The following is a 19,932-nucleotide window of genomic DNA, read 5'->3' as shown; positions in this document are numbered from 1 at the left end:
CCGCTTCCCACCTCCCGCTTCCCCCAATTCTGAGACAGGCCATGGAGCGGACAGTACAGCGTGTCCCCGCTCCCCCTCGCCAAAGGCAACACTGAACTGGGGACCCTCCCAGCCTGCCGCTTTGAAGAAAACTGGCCAAGTCGGCCGCTGAGTTTTCGGCTCTCGGACGCCAAGGAACCCCCATCCCACCGCCACCCCAGGTTCTGCTCAAGGGTGGCCTTGCTGCTCCTCAGCCCGCGTCATCCGGGAAGGGAGCCCTCCCAGCGCCAGCGTCCCCGACCAGGGCCGAGAAAGGCCTTTGGGGGCAGTGAGCAGGGGACGGTTGGAGTGACCGTTGGCGGTTGATGCTGCAGGCCGCGAGCGCTGCGGGCGCCGGGGCCCGCTGGACCAGGAAGGGGCACCACCTGCCGCGGGCGCCCTCACCTCTGGGGACCGAGGGGGACGGAGGCTCAGGGCTGCGGGAAGGCCAGGGCGCTCGGCGGCTCGAGGGCGCAGGGCCGGAGCCCAGGCACGTGGGGCTCCCGCGACTTACAGGCCGTCCCCGACGTTCCAGTGGGCTCACCCAGTCAGGAACGCCCCTTCTGTCTTCAGGATTTCTTCATCTTACCTTCCTTCCTACGGGCTGCGCGTTCCGCAGTGAGACGAGACGCCATCTTGAACGCAGCTCGCCAGCTTCCCACCTTCCGGTTGCCCACCAATCCGCCGCATTCCTCACACCGTCCCCACCCAGCGCTCCCGGACTCACCTGATATTTAAAGGGCCTCTTCCTTCACCCCGCCCCTTCTGCGCAGCTGGATAGACCTTGCTTAACCCTGGAAGATTTTGGTTGCTTCAGAAATCTGTAGGAGCAAGTCTCGACCGGCCCAGCCGTCCACCGGGAGCCAGCAGACAGGCCAATTTGAATTTGTAGATGACTGCAAAACCTGGCTCTGCAGCCGAGGAAGCCGCGAGGGCCAGAACAGGTAACCTGACTTGAAAAACTTCACTCTGGGTTGGGCCACTATCTTCTAACATAAAGTGACAGAAAAAGACGATTCTCAGGAAATGTAGTCATTTCTCAGGAAATGAAGCCCAGAGTGGGAAGCATTTTATGAAAAATCAACATCTCCTGGTTTCCTTCTGCCAGAATTCCAGAATGCAGGAACAACTGCAATGCCTAGAAGGTTAAGAGGGGATTCTGCAGTTGCCAGATGGAGTACCATACTTGAGTAGCCCTCTCCAACCTGGCCCTGCTGACCAGTTCCCAGCCATGTCCCTACCAGGTCTCCAGTCACTAACTTCCCAGCCATACCCACAGATCATTGCAACACAATCCCTACTAACCTACCCAGTGCTGATGCAGTGGCTCAATCCTCACCTTGTAAGCACTGGAATCCATGAGTGCTGGTTTGTGTCCCACCTGCTCCCCACTTGTGGTCTTGGGACCCTGTGCCCAGCCAGGAGATGACTGGAGGAAGGTCCTGATCAGCCAGCCATGGCTGCTGTGAGCACTTGGAGTGAGCCAGTGAAGGGAAGATCTGTCCTCTCTACAAACTAGACCCGCCTTTCCAATAACAATAAAATGCTAAGGTCATGTCCCTCTAAGCTTCCAGAAAAAGGAGCTACCTGCCAATGCTAGTCACACAGTGGCAGACACAAAGGCTGTCTGTCACCCACAGACTAGATTTACTAGGCATATTAATGCAAATAGTTACCACCTACACATGCGCCAGCATTCTCATTTACTTTCTGCACACTAAAAAGTCCCAGAGTAAAGCACTACTGGATACATGAACCAATGCCCAATAATCTGACACGAAATTAAAAAACAGATGCACTTTCTTTAGAAACTGTTATTTATTTTCCGTCAACTTCACATCTGCTTCCAAGAGTGCAGATCACTCAAGACCACTCGGTGGTTGTTCCTACCCATTCAGTGGCCTGAGCCGTGGGGGCTGCAGACCAGTCTTCAGTGGAAGGCTGGGCACTCCAGTCTTCTGTTAAAAAAAAAAAAAAAAAAAGGAAACGTAAAGCCTTCAGCTCTATCAACAAAACAGCCATCTTGCAACAGTGCCATCACACACACGTTCCAAAGGACAAAGGTCATGTTTCCCAAAGCGCCAGGCTGCACACCTGTTTGATACATACCAGTAGGGAACTGCTGGATGGGCACAGAAGGCACTTGCACACCCTCAGACCAGTCTGTAACCTCGGGCTGGGTAGCCGTGAACTCAGGAGCGGGCGCGGTCCATTCACCCTGGAACTCCTCCTTGGTCACAGCCTTTTCAGCTGCAGCCTGCTCTTCTTTTTCAATCTAATTTCGAAATAAAACCAAAAAAGCGTAGAGGCACTGAGACCTTGCCCTCACGAGCAGAGCACAGGCTCAGGTGCAGGAGCGCAGCAAGCTCACCTCTTCAGGATCGCGGTAGAAGTAGAGATCAGGCATGACTTCCCACGGGTGTTCACGGGAGATGGTGCCACGCATGCGCAAAACCTCCCGGGCCAGCATCCACCACATCAAACCCACGGAGTGGGCTCCCTACAAGAGCAACAAACCGTTAGCAAATGACACCCCAAACTAGCTCATCCTACCTGTGCCTACATCATCTTGGTCCCCTGGATTACAAACCAAAACAATCAACACTAACCAAACACTGAAATCCGAGAATTAGAGGCATAGATGGCTAATCCTGACTGCAGTACCAGCATGCCAAATGGTCATGGCTGCTCCAGTTCTGGTCCAGCTTCCTGACAATTAACAGCCTGGTAAAGAAACAGAATGACCTGGGCCCGGTGCGATGGCGCAGTGGTTAATGTCCTCGCCTTGCACGCCTGGGATCCCATATGGGCGCCGGTTCTAATCCTGGCGGCCCCGCTTCCCTTCCAGCTCCCTGCCTGTGGCCTGGGAAAGCAGCCGATAACAGCCCAAAGCTTTGGGACCCTGCACCCGTGTGGGAGACCCGGAAGAGGCTCCTGGCTTTGGATCGGCATAGTATCGGCCCGTTGTGCTCACTTGGGGAGTGAATCATCGGACGGAAGATCTTCCTCTCTGTCTCTCCTCTATGTATATCCGCCTTTCCAATAAAAATAAAATAAATCTAAAAAAAAAAAAAAAAAAAGGAAAGAAACAGAGTGACCTGACCTAAGGTTGTCCCCTGTGCCCTCCTTTAGAGAGCAGAGGAAGCTCCTGACTTCCAGACTCAGGCGCAAGTGAAATAAAACAGAAAGTGGGGGCCGGCATGGCAGTGTAATGCCATCTGCACACTGGCATCCCAGGGGATGCTCCACTTGGGTTCCAGATACCTGCAGGTGATGACCCAAGCAGTTAGGACCCTAAACAAACAAGGGAGACTCTGAAGAACTCCTGGTTCCTTGCTTCAGCCTAGCACAGCCCCGGCTGTGGCAGCCTCAAGTGAGAAGCAGAGCCCAGGTCTCCTCACGCTAGTGCTCCCTTTTCAACAGACACAAACAAAAACTGTCAAGCCAAGTTACACCAGGGGCCCAGGTACAGCAAGAAGCGGAGAAGGCAGAGGAAAACGGCGATTTCCCAAGCACGCCTCCTCACGCAGGTACACAGCAACATCACACTTGTAGCAAGGATTACTATCCAACCCCACTCATGAGGCCAGGGACCCTCGTGGTGTTGACGAAAAGCTTGCCGCTCATGTAGCACACTACCTACACTTGGGAGTTCATCGGCCGACCGGCAGCCTCAACTCCAAGCTCTAACAATGTGCACAGGGACATGGCTTCCCCTCCTGGCAAAGTCCACTTTGGTTTCATGCCATTACCTTGTTGTTGCATGGGATAGCAATGTCCACGTAGCGCAGAGGAGAGTCCGTATTGCACAGAGCAATGGTGGGCAGGTTCACGTACGACGCCTCCGTGAGGGGCTGGTGGTCGGCCCTGGGATCTGTCACCACCAGGAGCCGCGGCTCCCGGAAGGCGGCCTGGATCTGGTTAGTGAAGGTGCCAGGAGTGAAGCGGCCAGCAATGGGAGTAGCTCCAGTGGCAGCAGCAAACTTCAGCACAGCCCTCTGAAGGCAGAGGGAGAACAGTCAACACCAGTCAAGTGGCTGTCCTGTTCCCGGCATACCAACCCCAGCTCCCTCATCACAGAAAGCAGCCTGGTTCCAGGACCCCAAGCATCTCCAACAAGGACACCAAGGCCCCCTGTGTCCCCTACAGGGATCAGCGGGTGCTTCAGTCCCTCCCCCCCCCCCCCCCCCCCGCAGAACCCCTGGGGCACAGGCCTCGTTCCTCAGGGCTCTCTCTCCACTCCCTTTCCTCATCTGGACATCCACCTCTTTACTATGCATGATCCTAAAGGACAAGGTTCAGGCCCCGCAGAAACTTAAGCCCCCCCCCAAATTAGCCTGAATGTAACCTGCCTTATTGGACAGTCTCAGATCTCTCAAGTTAAAGGGTTTATAAAAACTTGGTTGAAAACCCTTACAAACCAATAAACCCAGTTTTCTCAACAGGAAAAAAAACAAAATTGTGACCAAAAAAGACAATTTTACTCAGTTATAAATTACAAGACTCTTTTCCATCCGCCTGTAAACCTCCGCACACCGGAGGGCCCCTCCAGACCTGGCCAGTGTTCCGGGAGGAGATCACGCTGACATCAGCAGGGTTCTCGATGGCCACGATGGCCCGCGCCGCCAGCAGGAGCTTCTCCCAGGTCCTCTTGAGGTTGATGATGTAGATGCCTAGGGGAGGACGCCAGGACATAGGAACCGGGCCCCAGCGGGCAGACATCCTTCTGCACCTTGAGGGGATGTGGCAGCGGGTACTATCAACCCCAGTCATAGAGCCGAGCTCTCGTGGTGTTAGCGAAAACCCTGCCGTTGCTGTAGCACACCTCCGACACTCGGAAGCTCACAGGCCACCAAGGCCTCCGCCCGAGCTTTAACAGTGTGCAGTGGGACCCAGTCAGCAGGTCCTCCTCCTGTCCCCTGGGGTCCTGGCAGGTTTCTTGCTACTCGCACCTGCACCAATGCCAGGCAGGTTCATTGTAAAACTTCTCCTGGGCTGCCAAGAGGCTGGAATCCTTTACTGACCTCTTATTTCTAATAGTAATCGCCTAACGAATGCTGTCCACACTCATGCCCTAACCTACCTTCCTTCTAAGCCACAATCTCATTTCTTGTCCTAATTCCTTCGGTACTCAGTCAGATAAGCTCGAGCCATAACTGGCAGTGCACCTCATTATGCTAACCCTCCACCTGCAGTGCCTCTTTTCCATATGGGTACTGTCAATTCATGTCCCAGCAGCCCAGGATAGCAGCCTACACTCACATGGTAAGACCTGCAACAAGCTCCTAGCTAGGCTCCAGCACTTGTGACCAGTTTAGGAGTGCAGAGATGGAAAGAATATTCTCTGTAAATCTGCCTTTCAAATAAAGATAAATAACTTTAAAAAAATTCAGTACGTTAAGTCATTTGAACTCCCTGTATTATCCATCAAATGGATATTATCCATATTATCAATATGGATATCCATCATTCTGTCTTCCATCAAAAGAGAAAAACGCAACGACTAACCATCACTTTTCCTTTTGTAGATGTACTGCTCCATCTGGAAGTCGAGGTTGGTGCCTCCCAGGTGGGTTCCTGCAGCCAGGAACTTGAGGACATCCTCCTCCTTCATCTGCAGGACGTCAAGGGCTCCGGACATTGCGACAGCTTCCCTGTAAAGTTACGCCGGGAATCTGAGGGAGGAAAACGGTTAACAGTTACAGGCCAGCCGAGTGGGCCGGTCCCTCCATCTAGGGCTCAACTGGCTGATTCTCTGCCTGCAGGCGTCAGGATCCCAAGTGCAGCGGACCTGCACCCACGTTGGGAGATGGTAAGCTCCCAGCTCCTGACCGCTTCAGCTCCAACCACTGTGGCTATTAGAGGAGTGAACCAGCGGATCGAAGATTTCCCCCCCGTTTCTCCTTGTCCCCGTGAATATTCCTAAGATGATTAAAAAACAGACGCACATACACAGAGCCTACATGCAGCGTCCAGTAGTGCAGCCACGGGACACAAAATGGTAGATAGGCGCCAGCTTGGCCCTGCTAAGGCAGTACGATCCGCAGTGTGCATCAAAGGCAACGCGAGAAGCTAAGGGTCCAAGACCAAGGGCAGTGAGCGCACGTGCGGGTCAGGCAGGGCGGGCCTTGGCACTCGGGGGTCACGCTCTCGCACCTCCACACCCACTTCTCAAAACCCCAGCAACAGCCTGAGTCCCCAGCCGGCAGGGCAGAGGGCCAAGCCGACCAGCCCAGGGCGCCGACCTCGCTGGGCCCTCGCTCGGCTTCCCGCACTCGCCCAACCCAGCCCCGAGCCCGGCGGCCGAGGGTCCGCCTTCGGCTCCCGGGGCAGGCGTGGGCCGGAACGGGACAGTGCAGGCCCGAGCCCCGCCACGTGCGGGCCGCCGGCCGGGGACCAGGGGCCCGCCAGATCGCACATAGATCCAGCCCGATCGACTCTCCGCCCCATTTCCATGCCCCCTACGAGGGCGGGAAGGATGCTGGGAGAGGTGCTCGGGGAGAGACGGCGACCCCGGGAGCAGCTCACCAAAGACAACGCCGTATAGAGCCCTCGCCAGGAGCGCGGAAAGAAAGGGAGGGCGGAAGTGACGTGTTTATATAAGCCGTCGGCAACCAATGGCAAGGGAAGGGGACAGGAAGAGAGGCGGAGCCGGAGGGCTGAGGTTCCGGGGCGGGGCGAGCGCGGCGGAAGGGCAGCCTTGGGCGTTCGGAATCGGGGCGTTTGGAGTCGTGGGGCTGTCCCCGTTGCCCGCCGCCCTGTGCTCGATCGTCCCCGTGCCCGTCGTGGCACACCCCGCGGGCTTGATCCTGTCCTGCCTGGCCCTCCAGCCCGCCGCTTGTGCCCGTGAGACGAGCGGCAGCTTCCTGGGCCGCAGTCGCCTTCCCTGATTTTTTTGGAGATCAGTCTAACGGCACATAATCAGTTACGAGTAGGTTTTGTTTTATTTTTAAGGCAAAAGCACGAGACTGCGTGGCTGAATGCATGAAACTTGGAAGGCAGGGGTGCTGGATCAAACGTGGAACACCTGGGACTTGAACCCATTACACAGTGGCTTAACTTGCTGTGCCATGCTTGTCCCTAGGTGTTTGGTTTCTCCACAAAATCCTATTTTGAAGGAGTGTGACAGAAAGGGATTCCACCGGCCTGGCTCATTCGCTAGATGACCACCATGGCCAGTACTGGGCCAGGCTGAAGGCAGAAGCTTCATCCGGGTCTCCCATATGAATGACAGGGCTCAAGCACCTAGGGAACCCTCTTCTGCTTTCCCTGGAAGCAGAGCAGCCACAACAGGAACAGGTGGCCCCGTAGGAAGCTGGTGTTCCAGGCCATGGCTTTACCTGCTATACCAGAATATCAGCCTCAGGAAAAGTGCTTTATTACAAAACAATTCCAGGTAATAAATGTGGAAGCCACCAGGAGGAAATAACTTGGCAAGGCCACACTGTCAGTAGGTGAAAGGTTGACAGCAGCTTGGCAATGGAGGGGTTAGGTGGTCACCACACAAACCAGCTTACCCATCTCCGTGTCAGTGAAAAAGCCATAGCTGAACCCTTGGGGCACCCTGCTATGACGCAAGCCATGGCATGTTCTGTTTTTGGCTAGGAAATTGGACAGATCTGAATTTAATCCAACTAGCTGAGCCAACACCTAGTTTATGGGAAATGATGTGACACAGAAACAAACTAGAACTACTGAGAAAGCAGCAGAGTGCTATCCTGGGTTAGCAAGAAACTTAAAAAACTAAAACCATATATGGACATTTTCTTGGGCTCTGATACAAATAAGCCAACTAGAAAAATCATTTCTGTGGCATAGTGTTAATCTGCCTATGGACTCCAGCACCCCAGGAGCTCCAGTACAAGTCCTGGCTGCTCCACTTCCAACAAAGCGCCCTGCTGATGTGCCTGGGAAAGCAGAGCAAGATGGCCCAAGTGCTTGTACCCTGGCCATCTATGTGGGAGATCTGGAAGAAGCTCGTAGCTCTGACCCGACCCAGCCCCATTCATTGTGGCCATCTGGGGAGTGAACCCGCACAAGCAAGCTTCTCTGTGTAACTCTGCCATCAGGGCAGGATGAATGGATGCCCTGTCCACAGGCTGTTCGAGTTTGCCATGTGGGGTGACGACATTTAATTTTCAGTGATGTACCTTGAAATGTGCAAGGACGTGGGGCAGTCACCCTGCTCACCTTTGAAGAAAAGAAAGTGTGATATGAAAGTGGTGAGAAAACTAGCAAGTGTGGCAAATTTTTTTTCCTTCAACTTTTATTTATGCTGAAAGAGTTACGGAAAGTGGTCTTCCATCACTAGCTCACTCCCCAGATGGCCAGCGCTGAACCAGGCGCTGGACCAGGCCGAAGCCAGGAGCCAAGAGCTTCATCCAGGTGTCCCATGTGGGCCATCTTTGGCTGCTTTTCCCAGGTCACAGGGGAGCTGTATCAGAAGTGGAACAGCTGGGATGGGCGCTGCTGGTGTTGAAGCCTTACCCATCGGGCCACAACACTGGCCTCCGGTGTAGCAAAATCTTGACAGTTGTTCCACGTGAGTGAGGGAATGAAGGCCCAAAAGCACTTTCGGTCCTGCTGTGACTGCCCGAAACATTTCCTTGTACCATATTTTCAGGAAGCAGCTGGAAACCTTGGCTTTGCTTCCTTGGCTCACATCCTAGGAGGCCTTATCTTCGGTCACCAGGGCACCGTTTTCCTCCCCAGAGGTCCACCTCTAAGAAATTTGAGTCTGAAGCAGCCAAGATCACTAAGAAAAAGCAGTGCAGGGCATGGTTCCCACAGCACACTACAGCTCGCAAGCTGGCTTCTTACTGAGCTTACAGACAGGCTGCAAGACAGCAAAACCTGAGTGCGAGAGGCCCTGGGTAGCACTCAGGGTGGCCTGCCACTGGACACAGGGCCCACTCAGTATTAGAGGAAATAAGACTGCTGACGGTATCATATTTGCCTGTCCCTTGCAAAACAAATGAAAGCGCCAGTCAAGTCCAAGGCCTTGTCTCTCCTGCACTGCAGGCCTCCTGCAGCTCCCTGAGCTCAGGATACTGGTGGGTCAGAGAAGCCTGCAGAAAGGACACGGAACGCCCTGCCAGTGTCCAGGTTTCCAGAAGGCAGCTACTCCATGCAGCATGCCTTCCCCCAGCTGCACAGGTCACAACACTGGAGCCTTGGGTGCTCGACGGGATCAGGAGCCTGCCCTACCCTCTCCCATAGCTCTACCCCAACTCTCATTTTGAAAAGAACATTTTAACCCAAAACCAAAAGTATTGGCTGCAAGCTTATAACTTGCTAAGTAAACTTAAAACGTTTGTGTATATATATCATAAAGTGTTTCACTTTATTTCTCTGAAATATAGTTGCAGAAAAATGCCAGAACAACTTAGAATTACAATAGTGCAGGGCCAAAGTCAAAGCCACTTTTCTGGCTGGGAAGCCACTGTCCACATTGCAGAGCCTCCGGGAAGCACTCTGGAGCCAGGTAAATAACGATACCTGCTCTTCCTCATGTCACCTCAGACACTGTGGAGCTTGGCGACAGGGCCTCATTCCTCAGATTACTGCTGGCGTCTGACATGGCAGGTGGCCTCCAGCTTCTCTGGCCCAACAACACAGGCAAGCAGCCATCGTGGTGCAGGTGATGGCTGAGGTTGAGATGCCCAACAGAGCTCTTTCTGGCAACGCCTTTGCACGCAGCCTCCCGGCATGCAAGCAGGCTGAGTCAGGTCCATCTGCTCTCTCCCTGGACAGCGTAGTTGAGACAATGACCTTCCCGCCTGTATACCAGGCAGGATTCCATTTGACTCCATGGGACTGAGATGAGGCAGCCCTTGGCAGAAAAAGCAACCAGGATGATAGATCCCACCCTGCCCCCAGTCCTTTCGTCAGGACTTCAGGCCCATCTTGGCCATCATCTCTTCATAGACTGTCCACGCCATCGCTGCCATCAGAGTTCTGCGGAGGGCTCGGGGGACCCCGCCTTGGAAGAAGCCACGCAGCCCGTAGTCCTACGGTGAAAACAAACATCAGAACTGCACAATGAACTGTCTCCTGCCATCAGAGGGATGGGTTCTGGGTTACACTCTGAGTCTTCCTGTCTAATCTAAACTTCATGTCAAATCTATGAGTGAAGGGGCCAAGGACAAGGACATAACCAACAAACTTTTTTTTTTTTTTTTGCATAGTTGCAATGCTCAATCTTTTTAGCCCTAGTCTTATCTATAGGAATCTCTTAGCTGGCAACTTGCAGACAAGGCTGTCAGGTCCAGCTGCACAGTCTGTACACTCTCCCAAAACACTGGTAACAGATGGAGTGCAGTTAGTCGTCTGTTTCTCAAGCAAGGGATCCTGGCTGCAGTCGGAAGGAAACAGCATCTGGCCTGCTCGCCGTTTGTCTGTCAGGTGTGTGCGTCTTTTTATGATCCACTGTTCTCAGCGGAGCTCTCCTTCCATAGGAACTAAAGACATAACACCTCTTCATCTTTGCTCAGAGTCTGGACTGAGTGGTAACTTCACATATTCCAAAGAATACACTAGAACCACTAGTATTATAAAACTTTACGATTTTATAGTTAAGAAGAGACAAACCCATATGCTGTAAAGAATATCAGATGCACAAGCTCACACTGAGCTCTCACAGGAATATCTGGTTTGTCATAACAACCCAGGCTTTAAATACTGTACTCTAGTATACACTTTATGTCTACTCTATTGGTTATCTTCAATAATGTTATTTGTCCATTTGTATTAGAGCAGATTGCTAGAACCAAACTGCGTGGGGTTTGTTTGTTTTTTTTTTTTTTTTTTGTCTTTTCTAACTTACGTTTTGTCCCTGGTCCTTAGTACTGTGTCCACTAAGGTGCACTGATCCAGCAGGTGTGAGTGGAGGCCAAGTTAGGGTTTGAGTGTGGCTTGTTCCCCACACACTCATGCTGGGCTAATGGTGCAGAGAAGGAAAAACTTTGCTTGACCACGGTGCTTAAGGTGAAGTTTCCGACTGACATTTGCTGGCTTCCTAAGTGGGGACAAGCACAGACAGGGCACCTGTGCACATTCCCTGTCTCTTGCTGTGTGATGTCCTCTGCTTTGGGACGTTGCCAGCAAGAAGGCCATCATCACTGAGGTCCCTGTCCCTTGGACCCTCTAGAACCACTAGCTCAAATAAACCTCTTTTCTTGGTTCTGCTAGCCTGCCTCAGGTATTTTGTTATGGCAAAGACAAGCAGACTCATTCAGCCCAGCCATCCGCGTGCTGAAGCACAGGAGATGCTAATGCAGGCGCCTGCCCCTCACCAACAATGGAATGTATGGTTCTCAACTTGAGCAACCCTGGAGACTTAAAAACAAACAAGCAAACAAACTCCTGAGGCAGGGCTCTTACCCTGCCAAGCTTCTGATATAACTGGCCTATATTTTGTGCTGGGAACGAAGACAGTTTTCTCCAGATGACTCTAAGGTGAATGGAGCATGTCAACGATTGCTTTTGAGACGGATCCTTAGTCAAAAGAATCAATACTTATCCCACTGTCTTACTTTGAAAATGAGGATCACTGCTTGGCCAATCCATTGAAACTTCATCGGGGAGAGCTGCATGTGAGTTTTGATCACATCTGCAGGTTGAGTTACCAGTGAGGCCAAAATCCCAGCAATTATCCCACAGCCAAAATTCACAACAGGAGTAACGGCTGCATCCAGCTGGTCTGAAATCAAACAAACAGAATACACAGCTATAAATCTAACACTTCACTTTTTCTTGTCAACAAGCTACCCACTCATTCTTGTTTTGTTTTCGGTTTTTGTTTATTTTTCTTTATTTTACCCACTCATTCTTACCAAATAATTTCAAAAAAGCTAACAATTTAACAGCCAAAAAAGGATCTTGTTTATTTGAAAGGCGAAGAGAGAGACAGGCAAGCAGAATCTTCCATCCCCTAATTTGCTCCCTAAATGACTGCAACAGCCAGAGGTGGGCCGGGCCAAAGCCAGGAGCCAGGAATTCCATCCTGTCCCCCACACAGGTAGCAAGGGCCCTAGTGTTCAGGCCACTTTCTGCTGCTTCCCAGCTGTGGCAGCAGGAAGCTGGAGCAGAAGCAGCATTCTTTTGTGTTATGTCAGTATCATCCACCTCAAGGATTAAAGTTAAAAATACAATTTACCAATGTAAATGGGCCACTGGAGGCAGGAAAGCACGTGGCTATGGTTTGGACATCATCTGCATGCCACAAGTCCACGTTACAGGCTTGGTCTCCAGGTAAAGCTCCCGGGAGATAATGGAGGCTGTCACTGCAGATTTGGTCTTGCCAAGGATTGAAAGGAATCCTAAGCTTGTGCCCAGTTGCCTTCAGCCTTGCTCGCCCTGTGACCCACCCCCCCCACACCCCACCCACCATGGCCATTGCTGCCCTCACCAGAGGTCAAGCCAATGAGACCACCCACCTCGTGCTTGAACCTCCAAAATGGTGAGCTCAAGGAGCTGTTTCTCTTGACACACACAGCTGTCTCAGGCATTTTACTGGAGTAACGAAATCTGACTAATAAAAACCCTTTTACAACTTCTACTACAATTAGCAGTTCAGGCAAGGATCAAAACCAATGCTAAAACATCTCTGAAGAGAGGATTCAGTCTTCTCCTCACAAGGATACTAAGAGATTATAAAGGGAAAAAAGTTTTCAGTAGATACCTGGCAGATACTACCTTATCCAAATGATAAAGAGAGAACTACAGCATCTACAATATCATCATATTCATAATCCACTTAGCTCAGAAAAAAAATCATATTCTATTGTGACTTTTTCACAAATTTAAAATTATTTCTAGTGGAGGCGGGGGGAGGGCGACATGATAGCCTAGTGGCTAAATCCTCGCCTTGCATGCGCCGGGATCCCACATGGGTGCTGGTTCCTGTCCCAGCTGCTCCACTTCCCATCCAGCTCCCTGCTTGTGGCCTGGAAAAAAGCAGTCGAGGATGGTCCATAGCCTTGGGACCCTGCACCTGCATAGGAGACCCAGAAGAAGTTCCTGGCTCCTGGCTTCGGACTGGCTCAGCTCCAGCCTTTGTGGCCCCTTGGGGAGTGAATCATCGGATGGAAGATCTTTCTCTCTCTCTCTCCTCCTCTCTGTATATCTGACTTTGCAATAAAAATAAATAAACCTCTAGACAGGAGGTCCTTCCTAGCCCAACAGGACCTCCTGGTACCTAAAGTGGAGTGGGCCTGGCATTGTCAGCTCCACCCAAACAGAGGGCTCAAAACAATGTGAGCTAGGAACAAAGCAAGGGAAACGGATAGATCACTTTCCTTTACATTTGTAATGTAGCAGATTTTTCTAAACTTGCTTGCCAAAAACCACATCAGGTGCTCCTTAAAAAATACAGGCGCCCAGGATGGATCCCAAAGGCTTCAATCTGGGAGCCCTCGGGCGAGACCCCACAACCCCAGAACAAACCCTGGGAAGCACTCTGGTAGGACCCCTGCCCAGCAAGCTCCATTCTCGCCCCCCGCCCCACGTTACGGGTGTATCCGTACTCTTCCCCTTAGCAGGGCTCAAACTCCAAGGGCAGGGAGCAGGCCAGTCATGTCCACCTTCCCAACCCAGCCCCCAGCCCAGTCCCTGACACAATGCTAACACTCCGCTAGGAAGCTGCAGCTGCTGACAGAAACACATCATCTCACATCCCACAGGAAGCGGTGAGCAGCTGCCCTCCCAGCGGGGCTCTCTCCCCGACACGTCTTCCCTTACCCATACCCTGGGGCACCAGGCTTTTGGTCTGGTTGTAGAACATCAGGTAGATGCCGGAGAAGGGCGCGTCACGCAGGAGGGTCGCTGTGAGGCCACTGAAGAGGCCCCGGTGGCCCTCACTGCGGTAGATGCTCTGCAGGGCCGTGAACATGCTCTCGTAGCCGTATCTCCCGCTCTGCAGGGGGAGCACAGAACCAGTGACTGCTTGGCAATCCTCCCACTGAGGCCCGTCCAAACCCACCAGAGATTATATGGACCTGCCAGGAGCCTGCCTATGACCAGCAACTCTGGTCATGTAGCCTCTGTTTGATTACAGGCCAGCACTGACGCTGACGGTCAGCACGCGCGGTGGCTGTGTTTACCTCCCCTGCATCTGGCCAGAGAGCAGACCGACTCACCTCGTACCGTGTCTTGATCACTGTGATAGGCGACATGCAGACCCCTGCAATGGAGCGAGAGCCCACGCCAAGCAGGACTGACTCCAGGGCAGTAGGGGGATGGCCTCGCAAGAAATACTGCTTCAGAGAGTAGAAAGTGCCAAAGTAGATTCCCATGCCGGGCACACATCTCACGATGGACTGCAGGAAAAGTCAGAGGGAGGCACGGAGTCAAAGATCCAACACTGCAAGGAGTGTCTCAGCTCAGTGCTCCCGGAAGGCCCCAAGATGCTTGCACGCAGGTGGTTTAAGGGATGGCAAGAGTGCCAATAAGGGCATGGGGAAGTGAGATAAGAGGGTGGGCAACTTATAAATGTCTTTGGCAAACACTAGGAATCAGAACAGAACTCTTCACCTGAGGAGGCAGGGAAGTAACAGTGAACTTATGGATGTTTCTGGAACTGTATATTTAGTAATTCTGGACTACTGTTAACCACAGGTGACTGAAATCATGGAAAAGATGGGAAGTGCTCTACTCTTGTATCCTTAGGAGCTGGAGAAGTGAATGGGAAATGGCTGGTTACTGAGGGAGAGGGTGTGGCAGGAGAACCCAGACCCAGAGGCAGCTTACAGGAGACATTCCTTTCCAAAGACCCAGAGGACTCTCAGTGCGCACGACCTTCAGGAACACGGCCAGCATCCCCACACGCCTGGACCTGAAGGTCAAATGGAGAGGGGAGACTATCACTCAGACAACTTCCTCACAAAGAAATTCACACTCCAAGACCCCTTAGTGTGGAATGTGAGAACACCTCAGAATCCCTACAATGGAACTTCAAATGTTCTGATGTGCCACATGCTCACTCTTTGGCATGCAGGTTTACTGTTCATTTACACGGAGCAATCAGAGGGCCTCCCAGGTTATAAACATTTTGCCTGCTTCCTGCAATGGTAAGTTCAACATGGAGACCAACATGGACACTGAGCTCTGGCAGCGTTTTCAGAAACCGCCCACTGCATGTACCAGGCAGTGCAGCCACAGCATCAGAAGCCAACACAATCAAATGCAGCGGTCACCAAGACAGCTCAGGTAAGGACTCCAACTTAATTCACAGCCAATATAAATACAAATGTTTACAAAAAAGAGTGTGTGCAAAAGTTGGGCCTGGTTTGAGTGCCTCTCTGAGCCCCAGTGAAGTGCAGTTGGGCAGCACAGGGAAGGTACTCCCCGGTGGGGTCAGTGCTGTTCAGGGAGCACAGCACAGCAGGTCCTACCCGTGCTCTGCGGGCTGCAGAGTCTGCAGGCGGGTTTTAAGGAGATCCAGAGGCTGGAAGAGCAGGGTGGAGCAGGTGCCACTGATGGAGCCACACAGGAACGCTTTGATCCCCGGATGCAGCTGTGGGACAAGAAGACACAGGGTCAGCCGCTCAGCCTTTAGCCAGACCTGGCCCAAAGTCAGCCTTCACCAGGCGCACTCAAACGAACCTGTGAGGAGTGTAGCCAGAAGTAAACCAAGCTGACTGCTGTGGAGGACACTGTGGGTTGCTATTGGACGTGTTCACGCTCAGCACCCTGTCCTATTTCCAAGCTACCGACCATGCTTCCTTGTTACTCAAGGCCTGGCATGATAGCCTAGGAGCTAAATCCTCACCCTGCATGTGCCAGGATCCCATATGGGTGCAGGTTCATGTGACAGCTGTTCCACTTCTCATCCAACTCCCTGCTTGTGGCCTGAGAAAGCAGTCGAGGATGGTCCAAAGCCTTGGGATCCTGCACCCACGTGGGAAACCCGGAAGAAGCTCCTGTCTTCGGATTGGCTCAACTCCAACTGTTGCAGTCATTTGGGGAGTGAACCATCACACAGAAGATCTTTCCCCATCTCTCCTTCTCTCTGTAAATCTCCCTTTCCAATAAAAATAAATAAATCTTAAAAAAAAAAAAGGACGTTACTATCTCTTTATCTTTGCAAAAGCAATTGAGCACAACACTTTTACTGTGAACTGCAGGACCTGCAGACACTTGTAGAAAAGGCAAATGAAACCTTCAGTTCAGCCACAATGAGACATGCAAGAGCCATTTTCTGTATCATCTGTGGATATCCTTGGCTTCACACTGTCCCATTCTGGCACTGCCACTCACCTCAGGGCACCTGAGCAGGTGATAGCCAATTCTGTAGCCAAGGGGCCGCTCTCGGTTGCTGCCTGCCCATCAGCCTGTGCAATGTCACCATGTGCTGGCTGATCTGCAGACCCTGCCAGACAGGCAGGGCAGGATACCTCCAAGACCCACTCTATCTCCCTGGAGCTGTTTCAAGTCAGCCGCTCCCAGCACTGGGTTATCACAGCACGACAGGCCCCTGCCACTCAACAGAACTGATAAACAGTCATGAAAAAAATTTCTAAAAAACCCAGCTCAGGGTGGAAGGGCCAGCATTTGGCCTAGGGACGGAAGCCCCAGGTGAGACACTGGCACAGTATGTAAGAGGGTCTGGGCTTGTATCCCAATTCCAGCCTTCCTGCTGGGGTACCCCAGGGAGGCAGCGAGTCATCGGGTTCCAGGGAGAACTGGATTACATTTAGAACCCCGCCTTGAGTCTGGCGCAGCCCCTGCTGTCGTGGGCATGTGGGGAGTGAACCAGCAGATGGAAGAGCTAACTATCTTGGGTCACTCTGCCTTCAAAAAACCAACAAAACAAAGAAACCCAAGAGAGAAGAAAAAGCCCTTTTTTCTCAAGACACTTGGCAAATTCCACCTCAAAAAAAAAAAAATCTCTTCCTTCATGAAATGCATTTGCACTGTCCTTGTTGTTCCATGACATACTAAGGTCCCATAAACATTACAACGAACATCAAGTTTCTTGTCATACTCCTCACAGTTTCCTACCTGGAACTGAACTCTGTCATCTGTGACGTTTGTTTCACACAGAAATCTATCAATTCTACCAAACGAGCAAGTCTGGAAGAGGATAAGTCCACATGAGCTCCCAAAGACTCCAAGGTAGCTGGATGGGACACAAGCAGAGCCGGCAAAGGTGTGTGGGTCGCTGTCGGGTTCCCGGGTTCCCCACCCTCATCCCAGGCTTCCAGGCAGCTCCCTCACAGGCAGGGCCTCTCCATTCAATCGGCACCTCCCTCACCCAGGGCCTCGTCTTCCCTGTCCACCAGTGCCTCCACTTGCTGTGTGTCAGTCACCCTGGCAGCCCCAGGCCACCAGCCAGGCAAAGCTCCAGAAAACGATCTGCAATGGCCTGCCCGTGCCTTACCTGGCATCTCTGCTGCATTGGCCCGATCCCCTCGCCTCTTTCCTGGCTGCCCTTCCTGAAGCTTCTTCCCTCAGTTTCCCCCGGCATTTGGGAGCTCCTCCCCACAGGCTGGCAACACACCCACGCTCCAGCCCAACCCGGCCTCTCTCCAGATGCCACCAGCCTATCTCTTTTCTCCCCTCCAGTGGCCCACAGGCACCTCAACCTCAACATGTCCCAGATGGAAACTCCAGTAACAGTTCTCCACACACTCATCTCTTGCCCAGCCCGTGCGGGGCTACTTACTCCTGGCACCCAGACTAGCACCCTAAGAGATACACAAGACCCTGCTGCCCCAAGATCAGGCCCTGCTCATGGACCCCAAGCACCCCAGTCTGTCCTCTGACCTAAGCAACAGGCTCTCTACAGAAGAACAAGCTTATTCTGAAACGAGCAGGTGAATTACAGTTCCGGGATATGTGTACCATGACGACTCACAGGCACTCTTGCAGGAGGAGGCTTTTTTTTCTTTTTAAAGGCAAAAGGGAGAAGTCAGGCAAGTGTCCTGGAAACAAAGCCCACCGCTGACCGACACCACCACAGAGCTGGTGCTTCCTACGCAGGCCCTGGCTGCTCTCCGTATTTCCCAGCACCTGCCAGGTACTGGGGCAGTGTCTTTGTAGAAATGACCTTTGCTTCAAACTTGTGGTTCAGCAAAGTTACTCCTCAGGTTATGGTTAGCACAGGCAGTCCTCTAGGACAGCACCGGTCAGTGGACAAATGGCAGACCCTCCTCTTCACGCCCTGCTGGCTCCAGTGAGCTCGGTGTTGTAAGGGACTTCGGTTTGGCACTGAACACTTTCCTACCCTGGTGACCCATCCTAATGGCCTCCTTGCCAGTCTCCACCCTCAGCAGTGACAATGCACCCTCCACTCGGGTTCCACAGCAGCACTGGGCCAGGCATGACACACCCCGTCACTATGGCTGGCTCTTACAGCCTTTAACACTTAGACTTGGGTCTAATCGCTCTGCTTACACTTGACAGTAAGATTTTACAGAGACAGGAGGGAAAGAGAAGTCCTCCAACTGGAGTGGGTCATTCCCCAAATGGCTGCAACGGCCAGAGACGAGCCAGAAGCCAGGGGCATCCTTGAGGGCCCCCCGGTGGGTGCACGTCACAAAGTCCTAGGCCACTCTCCGCTGTTTCCCAGGCCACGAGCAGGGAGCTGGATTAGGAAGCAGAGAATCCCAGACACGAATCGGCTCCCATATGGGATGCCGGTCTTGCAAGGTGGAGGATTAGCCTGAAATGTCACAAACAGCCCCAAGGTCCTTGCTTTCCTGAGCCAACTCCTTCTACCCCACCACTCCAGGCCCTGTTCAAGGCCAGGCCCATTTCCCAGCTCCCTCCAGCCCCCAGCCCTCCCTACACAAGCTGTGAAAGTGCCTTCCTGACAAGGCAGGCACCTCTAAGCAGTTTCCTAGTGCTGCCCGGAATTTGTTTTAAAGTCATTGTCCTTCACTCCGTAGTTGCATGGTCGCCCCTTCTCCAACCCTGTGCATGTCATGTTAGCCGCAGTAATCAGTTCTCTCCTCTCCCCTTCACAGTACAAACCCACACACACCTCCCAGGGCCGGCTGCGCACCCGCCAGGCACCTGCCCAGAGCCGCACAACATCCGCTGGGCCCCGCCTCCACCTCCGCCAATGGCGGCCGGCGGCACGGCCACGACAGCCAATCAGGACGCGGAGAGGAATTGCCTGGCCCGTGGGTCCGTGTGCCAGCAGCCCAGCAGGTGCCCAGCTCTGGGGTCAGCAGGTGCCCAGCTCTGGGGTCAGCAGGTGCCCGGCTCTGGGGTCAGCAGGTACCTGGCTCTGGGGTCTGCAGGTACCTGGCTCGGCTCTGGGGTTCGCCCGGGTCTGGGGTCTGCACGTGCCCAGCTCTGGGGTCTGCTCGGCGCTGGGGTCACCAGGTACCTGGCTCTGGGGTCAGCAGGTGCCCGGCTCTGGGGTCAGCGGCCCCGCCGAGGTCGGCCAGGAGGCCGCGGTCGCTCCAGGCATCCTTCAGGTCGACGCCCGGGAAAGCGGTCCCAACCTCGTGCGGACCTCGCCCGCAGCGTCCCCTCCCGTCCCGGCCGGCACTCACCATGAGCGTTCCCACCGTGTCTCCCACATCCTGGGGCTGCAGCAGCGCCGGGCGCGACTTGTGAATCATCGGCGGGGCGCCCCGCGAGGGCTGCGGGCCCAGGGCGGCGGCGGGCCCCGAGGATGGCGGCCCGGGACCAGGCCCGGCCCCGGGGTGGCCGACGCGGTCCGGCGCGGCCCGAGGCTGCCCGCACACCGGTCACGGCTCCCCCACGCGCTCCGCGGCTCCGCCACAGCCGCCCGCCTCAGCTCCCGAGCGCGGCCCACACGAGGGAAAAGCCGCCGGAACTGCTCCCCGGGGCGGCTTTCCCTTCCGGCGCGCCCCTGCTGCGCCGGGCGAGCGCGCTGCCTCTCAGTGCCACCTGGTGGAAGCGCGCAGAACTGCAGGGTCCCCCAGCTGCTGAGAGAGA

General features: G+C 53.6%; 2 protein-coding genes and 2 non-coding genes across 6 annotated transcripts; all 4 read right to left on the bottom strand.

Annotated features, from left to right (window-relative positions):
* Window positions 1-1,817: 1,817 nt before the first annotated feature.
* RPSA (ribosomal protein SA) lies at window positions 1,818-6,611 on the bottom strand. Its single transcript, XM_040994281.1, has 7 exons — window positions 6,547-6,611; window positions 5,527-5,693; window positions 4,573-4,691; window positions 3,771-4,016; window positions 2,390-2,518; window positions 2,128-2,293; window positions 1,818-1,976 (listed from the first exon to the last, which is right to left on the bottom strand). Exons 2-7 carry the CDS (start codon window positions 5,657-5,659, stop codon window positions 1,882-1,884), a joined length of 888 nt encoding a protein of 295 aa, XP_040850215.1. The 5' UTR covers window positions 5,660-5,693; window positions 6,547-6,611; the 3' UTR covers window positions 1,818-1,881.
* On the bottom strand, window positions 3,566-3,719 carry LOC121166201. The gene has a single exon (XR_005885363.1). It is a non-coding gene; the product is annotated as a small nucleolar RNA SNORA62/SNORA6 family (small nucleolar RNA).
* LOC121166202 lies at window positions 4,758-4,905 on the bottom strand. Its single transcript, XR_005885364.1, has one exon. It is a non-coding gene; the product is annotated as a small nucleolar RNA SNORA62/SNORA6 family (small nucleolar RNA).
* A 2,725-nt stretch (window positions 6,612-9,336) lies between the features above and the next one.
* Window positions 9,337-19,607, bottom strand: SLC25A38 (solute carrier family 25 member 38). 3 transcript variants are annotated; one of them, XM_040994278.1, is made up of 7 exons: window positions 19,524-19,607; window positions 15,411-15,532; window positions 14,767-14,851; window positions 14,157-14,336; window positions 13,759-13,933; window positions 11,553-11,719; window positions 9,337-10,028 (listed from the first exon to the last, which is right to left on the bottom strand). In XM_040994278.1, exons 1-7 carry the CDS (start codon window positions 19,590-19,592, stop codon window positions 9,906-9,908), a joined length of 921 nt encoding a protein of 306 aa, XP_040850212.1. In that variant the 5' UTR covers window positions 19,593-19,607; the 3' UTR covers window positions 9,337-9,905. The 3 variants fall into 3 exon arrangements, with proteins under 3 accessions (XP_040850212.1, XP_040850213.1, XP_040850214.1); XM_040994279.1 differs by having other exon boundaries at window positions 13,765-13,933; XM_040994280.1 differs by lacking the exon at window positions 11,553-11,719 and having other exon boundaries at window positions 13,765-13,933.
* Window positions 19,608-19,932: the final 325 nt, after the last annotated feature.

The sequence above is a fragment of the Ochotona curzoniae genome, unplaced genomic scaffold (assembly GCF_017591425.1).
Source record: "Ochotona curzoniae isolate NIBS_2020 unplaced genomic scaffold, NIBS_Ocur_1.0 contig_908, whole genome shotgun sequence".
Taxonomy (NCBI): Eukaryota; Metazoa; Chordata; class Mammalia; order Lagomorpha; family Ochotonidae; genus Ochotona; species Ochotona curzoniae.
Note: the sequence above shows the minus strand (reverse complement) of the source record. Positions and strands in the feature narration are given on the sequence as shown.

Excerpts from the sequence above, each read along its gene's own strand:
- RPSA (XM_040994281.1), bottom strand. The coding sequence starts at position 5,659 with ATGTCCGGAGCCCTTGACGTCCTGCAGATGAAGGAGGAGGATGTCCTC. Across the intron at positions 4,017-4,572 it reads CCTCCCGGAACACTGGCCAG|AGGGCTGTGCTGAAGTTTGC; the intron begins GTCTGGAGGGGC and ends CTCTGCCTTCAG. Across the intron at positions 2,294-2,389 it reads TCTACCGCGATCCTGAAGAG|ATTGAAAAAGAAGAGCAGGC; the intron begins GTGAGCTTGCTG and ends TTTCGAAATTAG.
- SLC25A38 (XM_040994278.1), bottom strand. The coding sequence starts at position 19,592 with ATGATTCACAAGTCGCGCCCGGCGCTGCTGCAGCCCCAGGATGTGGGA. Across the intron at positions 14,852-15,410 it reads CTGCAGCCCGCAGAGCACGG|GTCCAGGCGTGTGGGGATGC; the intron begins GTAGGACCTGCT and ends TTTGACCTTCAG. Across the intron at positions 13,934-14,156 it reads TGATCAAGACACGGTACGAG|AGCGGGAGATACGGCTACGA; the intron begins GTGAGTCGGTCT and ends CTCCCCCTGCAG.